The sequence below is a fragment of the Dipteris shenzhenensis genome, chromosome 9, assembly GCF_047967505.1.
Source record: "Dipteris shenzhenensis isolate YYH24624 ecotype China chromosome 9, Dip_SZ_1.0, whole genome shotgun sequence".
NCBI classification, from domain to species: domain Eukaryota; kingdom Viridiplantae; phylum Streptophyta; class Polypodiopsida; order Gleicheniales; family Dipteridaceae; genus Dipteris; species Dipteris shenzhenensis.
Genome location: NC_141604.1, coordinates 31,200,949 through 31,216,847, shown reverse-complemented (window position 1 = coordinate 31,216,847; position 15,899 = coordinate 31,200,949). Strand labels below are relative to the sequence as shown.

At 40.9% G+C, this 15,899-nt stretch overlaps 1 protein-coding gene across 1 annotated transcript in view; it reads left to right on the top strand.

Moving 5' to 3' along the window:
• LOC147898510 (mitochondrial outer membrane protein porin of 36 kDa-like) overlaps positions 1–15,899 on the top strand; it is a 72,042-nt gene that overhangs the window by 17,820 nt on the left and 38,323 nt on the right. Inside the window, exon 3 of the mRNA XM_087379186.1 lies at positions 14,554–14,738. Coding sequence (XP_087235312.1) covers positions 14,554–14,738 — 185 coding nt within the window. The remainder of the gene's footprint in view (positions 1–14,553; positions 14,739–15,899) is intronic.

The following is a 15,899-nucleotide window of genomic DNA, read 5'->3' as shown; positions in this document are numbered from 1 at the left end:
TCGAGTCACCAAGGGAGTTACTTACCCTCTTCTAGGCGAAATCTATGAGTAGTGGATCGTTGATGAAGGTGGAGTCTTGAGGGAGTATCATGCTCAGGTGAATTTAGCATGGGTGGAAGGCAGTTTTTATGACAGTTTGACACTCTATTAGTATTTTGCTCATAACTTTCCGCTCATAGTCCAATTTTGACAAAACTTATATCAACGCGAAGCTTTCTTCAAGGTGCATTTCTCTATGCAATTAGACCTTGAATCAAATACTATAGCAAAAAGTTATGAGTCTCTGTGTTTGACAGTCTATTTTCATGATAGTTTTTACCCCCGTTTAGTAAACCACCCGTAACTTTCTGGCTGCTTCTTTGTTTCTTACAAAATGTATATCAGTGCGAAGCCATCTCTAGGAGCATCTCTATATGTGTTTGAATCTTTGATATCAATTCTCTATTGAAAGTTATAGGTCTTTGTGTCTAATGACAGTTTGTAGAGTGTTTTGAGCTAATTGTAAAGGTATCTATGAAGGAGGTGCAATGTTTCCTCGGAACCTACCCATCCAATCCAATCAGCCCCTTCAAACTCCTCAATATATATCAATTCATGTCATGTTGAGCCACAAGATCTTCTTTCAATAACATATTGCTCTTCTCTTTGGTGCAGATTGGCTTGTTGAGATTATGGCCTCTGCTGATCCTTTCCTTCTCCCTATGCTTGAGTACAACATCACTTGGGATGTTACCATCTTCATTCTCATTTGAGTGAGGAATGTATGGTGTGGTATCTTAGCATAAAAGCTTCTTTTAAATGTCCCTTTCTCAATTATAAATATCTTTGTCACTCAGTTCAGAAGAAGTCGGAAGTGAAGAGGTGCATGAAGTTTATTACCCCCAACTTCATGTCACATCTTTTGGTGGAGATGCCGGGTACATTTGGTATTGGATTCATCCCACCTTACTAAACAGTCTCGGTTGCATGTTATGCCTAGTATAGGATGTGTTTTCTGATGTGATAAAGAAGATGCCTAGAAGAACTCCGTTAGAAGAGATTACATTCCATTTAAGAGAACTAGAAGATTGTGAAGGTGATGCTCAAGCTATTCGCATGGTCATCATGATCATATCCTTTATGTTTGCACTCTTGAATATGTTGGTGAATTGATGACACCGGTAGCAAGCACAATGATAGATTGGGGATTGTTTCATGCACTGGCAGCTTGGTGTGAAGAAGAGTTGAGTCTTTGGGTAGTTTTTGACTATAACAGTGGAGTGGTGATTCTCAATGCTTTCAACTTCTTTTGCTATGAAAATGATGAAGAGTACAATATCTTAAAGCTGTTATGTGCACTTCCAATTGTGACAAGGGTGATTCTTGAATGCATGTATACACAATGTTTTCATGGTGCTAGTTGGTCACTTATTATTGAAGATTTTGTTGAGGATCACATTGTGGAGGGTTTTCAACAAGTGGTTATGCATAATAAGTTGGTCTTGGTATACTAAGGCTCTGTGGGATCTTGTTTGGGATATTATTTAAATCTTGTTGTTTCCTTTTTGTGTTTCATCATGGTGAAGATTCCAATGTTTCAAGGGACCCAAGGGGAAGACCCAGAGTCTTATTTTTGGGATTTTGTTCGAGGATTCCAGCTTTTTGGATGGTCCATAAAGGATTGGGTGGAGATTTTGCCTGATTTTCTTGAATGTATAGCCTTGAGTTGGCATGAGGCCTTGCTAGACTCTACCAAGGAGGACTAGGATCAAGTGGTGGCTGCAATGAAGTAGAGATTTGGGGCAGTGGAGTTGCCAAATGCTTTGATGTTGCAGTTGGACTAGTTCTATCAAGGAGAGGGTGAGATGGTCTCTACGTTGGCAATCCAATATGAAACTTTATGGACAAAGTATGAAAGGGTAGCTTTTCGAGCTGTGGCATTTGCATCATCGGCCCCTCAAAGTCTTGTAGGGATGGAGCACTTAAAGATGAGCAAATTTGTTATGCCTTTGGAGCCTCGTCTTCGCTCGAAAGTAATGAGTAAAGATCCAACAACATACATGGAGGCACTTTGCATTGCGACCAAGAAAGAAGCTTCTCTAAAGATCGAATCCTCTTTTGTGTCTTCAACAGTTTCAACTTCTAAGGTGGAGGTAATGGGCACTCCTCCAGTACCAAAGTCCTCTAAGTTAGATCATAATATCTCCCAATTGATGGCAGAGTTTGCTGATTTGAAATTGCATTTGGTTAATGCACAATAACTTAGAGCACCAAAGAGTGAGTATAGGCCTCGAGATAAGAGTGGGGTCACTTGCAGTGAATGCAATGAAAAAGGTCACTATCGCCCTGAGTGTCCTAGATTGAGAAAGAAAGAAGAAAAACAAGTATCCTTGTTAGAAGCTTCTTCAGGGGATGAGGAAAGAGAGGTAATGATGGCTAAATGGGGGCGTGGCTAAGCAAAAGAAGAAAAAGAAAGCAAGGAAGAAGTAGATCGGGAACATCAGGAAGAGGAATGCCGTATTAATAAAAAGAGGGCATCTAGAAGGAGAATTAGCCAGTCGAACTTTCCTTTAGGACAAGGCATTGGAAGCTATGACTTGTTGTCCGACTTTAAAGGAAAGGAAGCTCATATCACCTTTGGTCAATTACTTACTTTGTCTCCAAAACTACAAAATAATAGGGAAAGCTAGCAAGCACAAGAATGTCAAAGAAGAAAAAGAAGAAAAGTACCATTCCTATTGTTCAAAAGGTAGATGTAGATGTTGGTGATGATGTACCTGTGGTTGATGTGATCATTGATGGTCAAGTGATTTCTAATGTTTACATTGATGGAGGAGCATCAATTAATGTCATGAGTGAGAAGACCATGATAGATGCTTATTTAAAATACTCTAGTACTACCTCTCCTTATCACATCAAATTGGCTGACAACACTAGGGTAAAGACCTTGGGTGTTGTGAAGAATATAGAAGTGGATGTATGTGGAATTTGCCGACTACTTTTTAGGTAATCCCTACCAAGCCAAATGCACGTGCCTATCCATTGATTTTGGAAAGGCCTTGGCTATGCAAGGTGAAGGCTGTTCAAAAGTGGGATACTGGAGAATTGATTTTGCAGGGAAATGATAAGAAGGTGCACTTCAACATCAGAAGTCACAAAAAGGAAGTTGTCAAGGAGGAGTCTTCAACATCAGAGAGTTCGAGCTCTGACTTAACCGATGAAGAAGAAGAGACAGGGTGTAGCTCGTAGGAGTCCAGCTTAGAGGGTGAGGTGGAAGGAGTGGCCTTTGGTCTTTGTCTTGGTGTTGATTGGTATGAGTCAGGAGGGAACAAGGCGGTGGTACAAGAAGATCTTGTAGAGGCACATCATGTGGAGGATGTGGAGCACACTAAACAATGCCAACGCAATGAAGAGCTTCTTGGTGATTCTCTATCAGGTAGTGAGAAGCTCTAGTACTTGGATACGTTAGATGATTTTCCATGTCTCTTTGCAACAAGCTATTCACAGGTTTGACCAGTCTCTCTTGTGGAGCACAAGATTGAGTTGAAGCCAGAAAGCAAGCCAGTGGTGCAATGCTTAAGGCAATTGGAAGTGATCCAAGCTGATGCACTAAAGAAAGAGGTAACACAACTACTTGAGGTGGGATTCATCTTTCCTATTGATGATTCAGAATGGATATCTCCTGTAGTTGTCACACCAAAGAAGGAAATAAGTGGCGGGTTTGTGTGGACTTTCGTCCTTTGAATGCGTGCACTAAGAGGGATCATTTTCCTTTGCCATTCCAAGATGAAATGCTAGACCAAGTAGTAGGGCATGAGATGTATTCTGTATGTGATGGGTATTCTGGGTACTTTCAAATTTGTATTCGAGAGGAAGATCAAAAGAAAACATCATTTGTCACAACTTGGGGAGTTTTTGCTTACAGAGTGATGCCTTTCGGGTTAACCAATGCGCTACCTTTCCAAGGTTCATGAGTCAAGTCCTTGAGCCTTACTTGTGAAAGTTCATAAGGGTATTTTTGAATGATTTTTGCATTTAGTCTCGACGCATAAATCGCATGGAGAAGTTAAAGATGGCCTTAGCTAGGATGAAGCAAAAGGGTGTCTAAATCCTAGCAAGTGTCATTTGGCTCAAACAAAAGTAGTCTTGTTGGGGCATATTGTGTCTAAAGAAGGCTTGCAAATGGATCCTGACAAAGTTCAAGCAATCATGGCATTTCCAAGTCTTAAGAGTGTCACTGGTGTTTGCAGAATTCTAGGAAAAAGCAAGTATTATCAACGCTTTTGTGATGATTTCATAGAGATAGTGCATCCCATGCACTTGTTGACAAGAAAAGGAGTTTTTTTCCAATGGGGTATGGAGCAACGAGAGTCTTTTCAGAAACTCAAGGAGGCCATGAGTAAGGGCCCAATATTGAAGCCCCCTGATTGGTCTCAAGACTTTTATGTAAATCCAAGTGTATCTTTGAATTTCAGTTAACAAAAAGGAGAGGCAGGTAGAACGCAACCCATCTATTATGCCACCCGACAGCTTACAGAGGTGGAAATAAGGTATGAAGAAATGGAGCAGCAAGCCATCTCTTTGCTTTTTTTAGTCAGAAAGTTTCGCTCCTATTTATTACCTCGACCATTTTTCTTCCTTACCTCTCAGTCTGTAATAGCATATCTAGTTCGCAAGCCTAATCCTGGGGGGAGATTTGCAAAATGGTTGTCAGAGATTCAAGAGTTCTCTTTCTCTTTTGTCATTGAAAATACCACTAGGTCCACTATGGCATATTTGCTCACAAGATGAGAGGATCTAGGAGAAGAAAAGAAATGTAAGGAGAACATTAAAGATGAAAAGGATACACCACCAACATCTTTTGTTTTGTATTTTGATGGGGCTTTTAGTCATTCATGCCAACAAGGAGCCGAGGGGATAGTCTTGATGAATTCTGAAGGTCAAGAGGTGTGGGCAAGAGGACAAGAGCTTCCAGGTATCACAACTAATAATGCATCTGAGTATAATGCTTTGATTCTTGGTTTGGAGGGTTGTCTTCAAAGTCAAGTTAAAGAATTGGAAGTAAGAGAAGATTCTCAGCTTATTATAAAGCAAATGCAAGGGCATTACAAGATAAGAAGTCCTCATTTGAAGAAGCTTAATCAAAAGGCTATGGCACTATGTAGCCAGTTTGATTTTTGCAAGTTTGTTCATATAAACAGAAAAGAAAATCAAAAGGCAGATGAGTTAGCTACTCAAGCCATTGTAGAACAAGCCTGAGGGGTGGTTTCTTTGGTAGACACTGGATGGCCACAACTGCAAGATATTGACCAATATGTGAAAGAAGGTATGCTTCCTCGAGGGTTATCTCCACAAAAGAAGTAGAGATTGGTAAGGAAGGCTTGTCCCTATACTATTGTTGATGACATTCTTTATAAATTGAGAAAAGATAAGGTGCTTCGTCAGGTGGTCCATCCCATGGAGACTAGGAGAATCCTAGAAATGTGTCATGAATGCTCTGGTCATTTTGCTTTAGCAAGCACAGCTATGAGAATTCTTAATGCAGGTTACTTTTGGCCACGCCTCCATAAGGATGTATATGAATGGTGTCAAAGTTGTAAAGTATGCCAAAAGTTTAGAAGGCGACTGTTGATTCTTGGGCCCTTGAAGCCTATTCCATCATATGGACCATTTGAGAGGTGGGGGTTGGACTTTGTGGGACCACTCCCTCGCTCAAAGCATTATTTATTGGTGGCCACAGATTATGTGACTTGATGGGTAGAGGCCAAGGCACGGTGATACCTGGACGCACCAATGAGCATTGCCTTAAATTCTTCTATGCTCGACCACCTTGAGGGCCAGCAAACCCTCTCTATCAGTAGAGAGGATCTGCTGGGGGGGGAAAGATGTGATGCCCACAATTGATATTTTTTATTTGGCATTGGTATTATTTTTCTCTATGTTTGATAAGAGTTTGAGTATCAAGTGATGGCCTAGCGGCTCTCACTTATTTCTATTTTCTAAGATATTGTATGGGATTGAGAGAATGAGTGGAATGGATCATTGTAAATTCCATGTGTATGAATGATAAATACCTTGGTATGGGGTAAGAGTTATTTGTGTATGGGATATTATGGGGTTTTTAGAAAATAGGAAGAGTGAGTCATATAAAGAGGTGGACTCATGTCCATGTGTTCCAATAATATAAGAGAGATCACATGCCAAGCATGTGGATGGCATGCGAAGGAGTGTGGAATCAAGAGGAATCCTTCTAGAATTCCTATGTGGAATAAGGAGGTTGTGGGCATATGGAAAAGAGAGGGTCCCTATGGGCTCCATGTGGGGAGACTCTTGACTTTCTCAATATTTTAAGAGTCTTGAGCATCTTTTGATGGGACACATGGCAAGAGTAGCCAAAAAGGACATGGATGGTGACATACGGTCTTATGTCATTAATGGGGAAAGGAATCTACAGGTAGCAATTGTAAATGGGTGAAGGAGGGTGACAAAATCTCTATAAAAGGAGCCCTCCTCTCCCTTGTTCAACATCTCTTCCACCATTAGGCCTCATGTTGCTGTAGCCCTAGTCTCCTCAAGCCTCTTCCATGAGCCTTATCTCCCTCTTGTAGATATTCTCTTATGGAGAGTCTTGAGTCCACCACTCTCTAGTTCATTCCCTCTCTATGAGTAGTCTTGGAGCTTCCGCTCCCTCTTGTACATATGAAACCTCTTCTTCTCCCTTGTGTTTGTAGTATTTTGAGTTGCATTGGAGTGGAGTCTCACTCTATTGACAATGAAGATCACTTCGTATTCCCCCTCTGGACTCTCTTCCCTTTTCTTTCTTTCAAAGCCTTAAAAGTTCTTTCTATTCGGCCACTCATTGCACACACATGGTCCATCCATTTCTTGAGCCACCAAGTGAGTGACTTACCCTCTTTTAGGGAAAATCTATGAGTGGTGGATCGTTGATGAAGGTGGAGTCTTGAGGGAGCATCCTGCTCAGGCAAAATTACCATGGGTGGAGGGTAGTTTTATGACAATTTGACCCCCTGTTAGTGTTTTGCTCATAAGTTTTCGCTCGGTAGTCTGATTTTGATGAAACTTATATCAGTGTGAAGCTCTCTTGAAGGTGCATTTTTTTATGTGATTAGACCTTGAATCAGATACTACAGCAAAAAGTTATGAGTCTCTGTGTTTGACAATCTGTTTTCATGACAAATTTTTCCCCCGTCTAGTAAACCGCCCATAACTTTCTAGCTGCTTCTTTGTTTCTTACGAAATGTATATCAGCATGAAGCTCATCTCCAGGAGCATCTCTATATGTGTTTGAATCTTTGATATCATGTCTCTATTGAAAGTTATAGGCCTCTGTGTCTAAGAGTGTTTTGAGCTAATTGTAAAGTTATCTATGAAGGAGGTGCAATGTTTCCTGGGAACCTACCCATTCGACCCAATCAGCCCCTTCAAACTCCTTGATATATATCAGTTCATGTCATGTTGAGATGCAAGATCTTCTTTCAACAATGTATCGCTCTTCTCTTTGGCGCAGACCTGCTTGCTGAGATTATGGCCTCTGTTGATCCTTTCCTTCTCCCTATGCTTGAGTACAACATCACTTGGGATGTTACCATCTTCATTCTCATTTGAGGGAGGAAAGTATGGTGTTGTATCTTGGCATAAAAGCTTCTTTTTGATGTCCCTTTCTCAATGATAAATATCTTTGTCACTCAGTTCAAAAGCAGTAGGAAGTGAAGAGGTGCGTGAAGTTTATTACCCCCAACTTCATGTCACACCACTCCTGCCAGCTCATCAGTACTCCACAGGCACACCTCTTGCTAGGCACATTACCACATCATCACTACATGTGACCCACAGTGACACATCATCATTGAGCACATTTGCACTCCTTTTGCCCCTCCACCTAGATCAAGTCATATCTCTTAATCTAGGAAGAATTTGAGGGCACTCCAAAAAGAAAAGTCGCTCATTTTTTTGTACTCTACGTGTTCATCACATCAGGCACACACTTTGGCACAAGTTACACTCACATTTGAGCCTTGCCATTGACAAAACCACTTCCTTCATGCACATCAGCCTCTACATTGACGCATCTAATCTAGCTTTTAAAAAGAACAAAAGAAAAGGAATTATTTGTTGTTCTTTCATCGATCGATGGTTGATATAGATCTAGATCAGAGTAGACTAGATCACCATAGAGGGGACACTTTGAATCTCCCCAATTTGCCAATCTAAGCCATGCCCGAAATTCCCGACTAGTACCTACTTGGAGTAAGTCCATATGCTCACATACGGTTTCACATCATCACATTACCTAAAACCTGACATTCATCAGTTCAGTGAGTAGACTTCAGAGTTGTTCAGAGGCATTGCCGATTGTTCAGTGGGGCAGGTAGCAAATGATTTGATTTCACACACACATGCCACCATTGTAAAGCCTATTCGGCTATTTCACGGCATTGTGCACATCATTTCAGCCTTGTAAAGCCTCTTGGCTATTCCCAACATCATTTGCCACAAGCCTTGTAACACAAATCGGATTTTATACATTGCAGTTCTATCTTCACCGACAGTTCAGATTCCACTTGGCACAATCAGTGTTTTTGTAGTTGATTCATATAGAGATTTTCATGACACTTTGAGTACATTTCTTTCACCATGTCTACGACTAGCAACCTCAATCTGGAGGCATCTGCTAAGCTAGACAACTCCAATTATGGTACATGGAAATACCGAATAGAGACCATTCTTGTACTTCATGACAAATGGGAGTATGTTGATGGGTCTACACCTAGACCATTGGACGATCCACCCACCAGTAGCTCTACTCCACCTGTTGTCACAGCACCAGCAGCGGGATCTACAACTACACAAATAGTTTGTGCACCTATAGGAGATCCTGCCAATACCCGAGCTCAGGAAGAATGGGATAAGAAAGACAAGTACGCTTATCATCTGATCAAGCAGAATGTGCAAGATGTCATGCTAGGACAGCTCAACACAATCAAGACATCGAAAGAAGCATGGGATATGTTCGCAGCTCTCTACGAGTCAAAGAACACTTCCAGGATTCTCACACCGAGAAACCAAATCAACCAGAGTTTTCGCAACAATAGCGAAACTGGTCATGCTTATGTACTCCGGATAAAAGACTACAACAATCAACTTGCAATAGCAGAAGAGACTATGAACCCCATAGTCAAGTAATCCTCAATGGACTAGGAGAGGGATATGAGAATCTAGTCTAGAGTATTGCCATCCAATGGCAAATTCCAACACTGGAAGAACTTCAGTTCATCCTACTTGGTAAGAACTCAGGATGCAAGTCATTCAAGCACGGAAAGGTCATTCTAATGATCAGGCATTCATAGCTTCAAACAAAAGCAGAGGCAGAGGTAGATCATACTAGAAAAGTGGTCATCATCAGCAATAGAGTCATCGGCAAAGTTAGTATTAGCATCAGCATCAGCATTCGCATCATCCTTAGCAATATTAGAATCAACAAAGAGGAAATCATTCCAACCGAGGAAGATTCCAAGGATAAGGTAATGCATCCACCAATGTGTCAAACATTCAATGCAACTACTGTCACAAGTTTGGACACTATGAAAGAGATTGCTGCAAGAAGCAGTACGACCAAGGCGGTCAATCGAGCAGTAATTGAGGGAATTTTTGCAGTAGAGGAAATCATCGTGGTGGCCATTCTAGTCACAGTCATTTTGCAAATGAACATGGGAATATGTTTCTTACAAACGAGGAAATGTAGCAGACTGATGCAGTGTACCTAGACACTAACTACAATCCAAAAGAGGATTTCAACTATCAAGTCGACCAACCAGAACAGGATCCTTGGTATATCGACAGCGGTGCATCATCTCACATGACAAATCATCAGGAATGGTTCACACAAATGAAGCCATTAGAAGGTCAGAAAAATGTCATTTACACAGCAAACAATACACCGAATCCAGTTCAAGGGACAAGCGTTATCCCTATGAACAATTTCACTAGTACGAAAGGATTGGTGAAAGATGTGCTCTATGTTCCTAAGCTCAACAAGAACCTCTTGTCAGTAGGTCAAATGACGGAACACAACTACAGAGTCATCTTCGACGGAGATGAATGCACTATCACAGACAAATCCAAAAGGTGTCAGCTAGTAGCAAAAGGTGTCAAGGAAGGACACTTATACAAAATGCTAGCTACAGTACCAGATAAGCATGCCATGTTAGCTCAACCACAACAGATGCCACTATCTGCAAAATGGCACAAGAGATATGGTCATGCCAATTTCAAGTACTTGTTAGACCTCAAGGATCAAAATATGGCAATTGGGATTCCTAAGCTACAGTTTCTTCAAAAAGTTTGCGAAGCATGCTACTTCGACAAACAAAAGCGAACCAACTTTGGCAGAAGTACCTCTCGTGCATGAGGTATTCTTGATTTAATACATACAGATGTATGGGGTTATGCCCAGACCCGTAGCATCAATGGTTCACTTTACTACTTGACTTTTATCGACAACTACAACATATATTGTTGGGTCTACTTTCTTAAAGAGAAATCTGAAGTGTTTTCTAGATTTCAAGAATTCAAAGCCATGGTAGAAAACCAAGCAGGCAGAAGATCAAAGTCATGAGATTAGACAGAGGAGGTGAATACATGTCTTTGGCATTCATTAACTTTTGCAGAAGTCACGGCATTCGAAGACAATTCACATGTGCAGATACTCCTCAGTAGAATGCAAGAGCTGAAAGGAAGAATGGGACTTTAGCAGACAGTGCTAGAGCAATGCTTAGTAAAAAGCATCTTCCAAATTAGTATTGGACAGCAGCAATAGCCACAACAAATTATTTCCTGAATCGGCTTCCTACCGAACCGATACAAGGTATGACTCCTTATGAAGCATTCACTGGACATAAGCCACACATTCGGCATCTCCGCATATTTGGTTGCATAGCATATACCCACATACATGATGATCATCGCTAGAAATTGGATGCGAAGTCATGCAAATGCATCATGGTTGGCTACAGTGAAGAAAGCAAAGCATACAAGTTGTACATGATCCCATCAATTTCAAGGTCATTATCTCCAGAGATGTAATCTTTGATGAGGAATCAGAATGGAAAACCTCAAACACACAGGAGATGGAAGCACCGATTTCACAATCATCTATAGAACAGGTTAATGAAGAAGAGCAAGAATTTCCAGAAACACCCCAAGCAAAGCCACAGCAGCTCAGGCGGTCTACTAGGGAAAGCAGACCTCTAGCCAGATTGACATATGCTCAGAAAGGCAAAGCAATTCAGGTTGAAACTACCAACTATGCTCTTATGACTACCATCATGGCTACACAAGAGCTAGTATACTTCGAAGATGCAATAGACAAGTTAGAATGGCAAACTGCTATGAATGAAGAAATGGACTTGGGAATTATGCAACCTTCCACCAGGAAATAAGGCCATAGCAAACAAATGGGTATACAAAGTGAAGTACAATCCAAATGGAAGTATTCAAAGATACAAAGCCAGACTAGTTGCAAAAGGATTTGCACAGCAATATGGTCAGGACTATGATGAGACTTATGCTCCAGTAGCAAAGACGGATTCCATATGATTCTTGATATCACTAGCAACACTCAGCAGATGGAATGTGTATCATCTTGATGTCAAGAATGCATTTCTCAATGGTTACCTAGACGAGGAAGTCTACATGCAACAACCAGAAGGTTATGTTGAACCAGGAAAAGAGAATAAGGTTTGCCATCTTAAGAAAAGTCTCTATAGCTTAAAGCAAGCACCCAGAAGTTCGTACAGTAGAATCGACAAGTATTTTGCTGATCTAGGATACATGAAGTCCGATGTAGATCATACTCTCTACCACAAAATTCAAGGGGAAGACATTACTATTGCACTCTGCTTGTGACTAGAAGCAAGGATAGCTTCTTCAAAAAATCGAAACAAGACTTATCTACAGAGTTCAACACAACAATATACTGTTTTAATCAATCGGCTCAAGTGTTGGCCAAGAATCCAGTATATCACTCCAGGACAAAGCACATTGATGTCAGAGAGTACTTCATCAGAGAAAGAGTGTTACTTGGTGACATCACACTGCAGCATTGTGATAGCAAAGAGACTATTGCAGACATCTTTCCTAAACCACTCGGTAAAGAGCTTTTCGAGAAACACCAATTAGCTCTTGGTTTGACGCAGAGGAAGGACATTCCCATTAAAGGGGTCTGATGGAATGTAATGCTCAGTCCTTCTTCGATTCCCCAGAATCATCATCTTGAGGGAAGGCCTACTTCGTGGAGTTGATCTTGAGGGAAGGTGTTGAGAGTTCACGCTCAACGTCATGTGATCATGTGTGCATAGCACCATCATGTGATCATATGTGCATAGCACATATGATCACATGAAGGAAAGGGTTAGATCCCCTAACCCTAACCCTAAATGGATTTGTATATATTCTATTTTTTCAACTAAATCTAGTGTATGGTTAGTCATTTGTGGTGTGCTCTCTAGCTGTGCCCTCTCTCCTGATCTCCACTCTTCTCCTCTTCCCTATTCATATTTTGTCAATTTTGTATTTGGTCACACGCAAAGAAAGAAAATTAAATGCAATATCTACTAAATAAGAAAGAATAATTTAATTGTACTATAATGAAATTGAAAATATGGGAGACAATAACGGATTTGAAACTAATTTATCCACCGATTGGTCTTACTAACTTCAATATATACTCATGAATGTCATATTTTTTCATAATTTATTCCCCTATATTGGTCTAACTAACTTCAAGATATACTCATGAATCTCATATTTTTCCATAACTTTTGAGATTGGTGCTATGTACTTTAAGAAAAATACACTTCAAAATCTCTCTTTTTTTTCACCAAAATTAAGATTTCTAAAAAAAATGGGACTTGGGATATTCCCGATTTTCCTAATACAGTCTTGGAGGAGTATTTTTAGGATTAATTTCCTCTTGTCCTTGGTTCTCTTTATCTCCCCATCAAGTAGTAGCATATTTTAGCATACCAACCAAAAGTACGTATTTAATCATCACAAAGGACCATAAGGAACATCCTTTGAGAAGCTAGTCGAGTAATATGTGCCTCCCATTTTGATAATCCCATTATTCCCCTTTCCTTGCAAGCTTCACATCTGCTCCACATTTGAACATAAATTGGTGCAAATTCAGATTTAATAGGTAGTCTCCATGCCAAAACAGATGATAGGTAGTGAGTGTGGAATAGTAGGAAAATCTTCCTTCCTTTCCTCCTTGTGTGTTCAAAAGGTCTGGATATTTGAAGTGTTGCTTCAATGATTGTCAGATCTAAATCTCTTGGTGGATTGCCCATGCATGTATGATTTTGAAATTTGTCAAAATCATCGATAAATTGGATAACTTCCTTGGAGTTCACCCACCATGAATGATCCTTGTCTCGGCTCTTTCTTGCAGAAGGTCAGGTAGGCATGATTTGCACATTTTGTAAGGAGCCCCCCTCATGGAATCCACAATTTTAACAAGTCCTTTTGCTTGTAGGATTTGGCCCAATTGATATCTCCGACACCAAATTCCATAGAAGCATGTAGGGCTTGGATAGTTCTGCCTACATGCTAGAGCGGGATTACAAATCATACTCGTCAAGTATAAGATCTTGCGAAAAACTTTGAACCCCAACACACTCGCTGGGTTGTATTGAGTGAAATGGGATTATATGATGATGGTGTGGGTGGTGCTAAAGCTCCCAATTGTGATCCCCTCACCTTTCTTATGTCAAGACATAATTTTAATCGTACTCTCCAATCTACTCTAATTGAATCTTTGAGCCCTAATTCGATATGACCTGCCGACCTTGGTCCAGCCCTCATCCCACCTTATCCCATGAAGGTCTAGCATCAATTCCTTTGAAGGCGAAATCTGCCAAGATCAATCACGTTCAGTGACCAGGAAATGTGCACATCCCAGTGATGGCAGACTTGATATCATGGCTATAGCAATGCTTCACTGTTTGTAGATGTAGATGATTCTACACTCACAATACGCTTGCCACAACTGATCATGGAAGAACCTCAGCTTGCTGGTGGTTCAAGCATGGTTGAACATCTAGCCCCCAACAAGAATAAACTAGCACAAGCGTGGATCCCTTGGATGTTGAGATGGATGAAATCATCCATGCACACAAGACCCATCAAACGGCCCATATTGAGTTGATCTATCCAACATTGGAAGTATCTCCAATCGTCGTGACTGAAGCCTCTCCTTAATAGAGAGTAGATCTTTTAGCTAAAAAGCTCTCCAAGCTTCTCAAGAAACATCTTTCCAAAATTTGGTCTCCTTAAGAGAGAGTAGAGATTTTAGCTCGATTTTAGCTAAAAGCTCTCCGGAATTCTGGAGAAAAACCATTCCAAATTTTGGTAGGCGAGGTTTTGTGATGTGTTGAGAGAAAAGATAGGAAGGAGGAATTGGGTGAGCTCTCTCCAAAGTGTGGAACGTGAGAAGAAGGCCTTGGAAGCTTGGAGCTTGCATTTAGAATGTAAAAGGTGTATAAAGTTTATATTTAGAAATAATAAGTTTACAAGGTTGGATTTGGCCACCTCCTTTTTCACGTTCCCAAGCTCTCTGTCTATTATGGCTATGGCCGATCCATCGCCAACACCCTCTTGATCCATCGCCACCACCTCTAACAACAAAATCAATCAGGAGCTCTCCTCCCATCGTAGCTCGACCTTCGCTTCCGATCCACCTGGTATTTCTCTTCTCTTCGTCGTCGTTGCTTTGCATTGCCTCTTTTGCAGCAAGAACGTCGTCTGGCCGCCGCTGCTTGCAGTAGCCCGTCCACACTTGCACAGAGTTCAGCCTGCTCCACTTGATTTTTTTCTTCCCACGTCTGCATTTCGGAATTCGAATGAGTAGACCGAGTACTCTCTACGTCTGTCAATTGGATCATTTGTATTAGTCAATGCGCACGCTTCATTTTCTTCTTGGTACCCTGCATCACATCCAACTCTTTTCATTTCTTAATAAAAACTAGAGTTACTTGCCTTGGGCTGTTAAGCCTCTACTGCTCGTTTACTGAAATATCCCCTACATAGTATCTGATTGTAGCACGTTTAATTTCGAAGGCGCATTTCATTGAGCGATCGAATGGAGTGTCATGGTACTACGTCTTGGCTACTAGGTACTAGAATTCCAACATTTTATTAATACTGTGCTCGGATCAGGCTAGTGGAACTTTCACAGTCTAAATACACGAATATGGGCTCACGTGTATCTGATCTCATTCTTTTGAACTACGGAGTTCTAAAACCCGTACCAGATATTTCGTATTCCTTCGCTTCTCACCATGAGCTGCGCGGTGCTGTCGTGATCAGAGTAAACTTCCTTCTTTTAGATGATGTCTTAGTTCTCAGCTGTAAAAGCCAGGTCGTTCTCTCGTTCAAAGTTGGTACTTTGGTATAGTGTTCGGGTGTGAGAAGTTGGGTCTTCTGTCAGCTTTTCTCCTTCACTCTGTCTATTCATGTTGGCACAGTTCGCTTCTAATAGTTGGGAAAGGACTGTTAGTAATTAGGCTTCTCTTCACCTTAAGCGCTTCAATTAGTATTAGAACAAATTTGGTGCTATGCTTCAGATCATGTTGCATGCAAGTTGAACTGGTTAGGAGGCCTTAGTGAGAGGGCACCGCAATGCTGATGTCTATTAAGTAGCAGATTGAAGGGTGAGTGATCGATTTCTAATTGAGACGGAGATTGTTTGGAATTGCCAACTTTAAGGATTATGTTTTGATGATCTCATCGATGAGGAGAAAGGGCTAGTTGCCTCGTGTTATGTAAGGGCTGAATGGGGGCTGAATCTGCTGAATCGTTCGGAGTAATGGCAGTGTTCATATAGGCAACCTCACACAATAGTT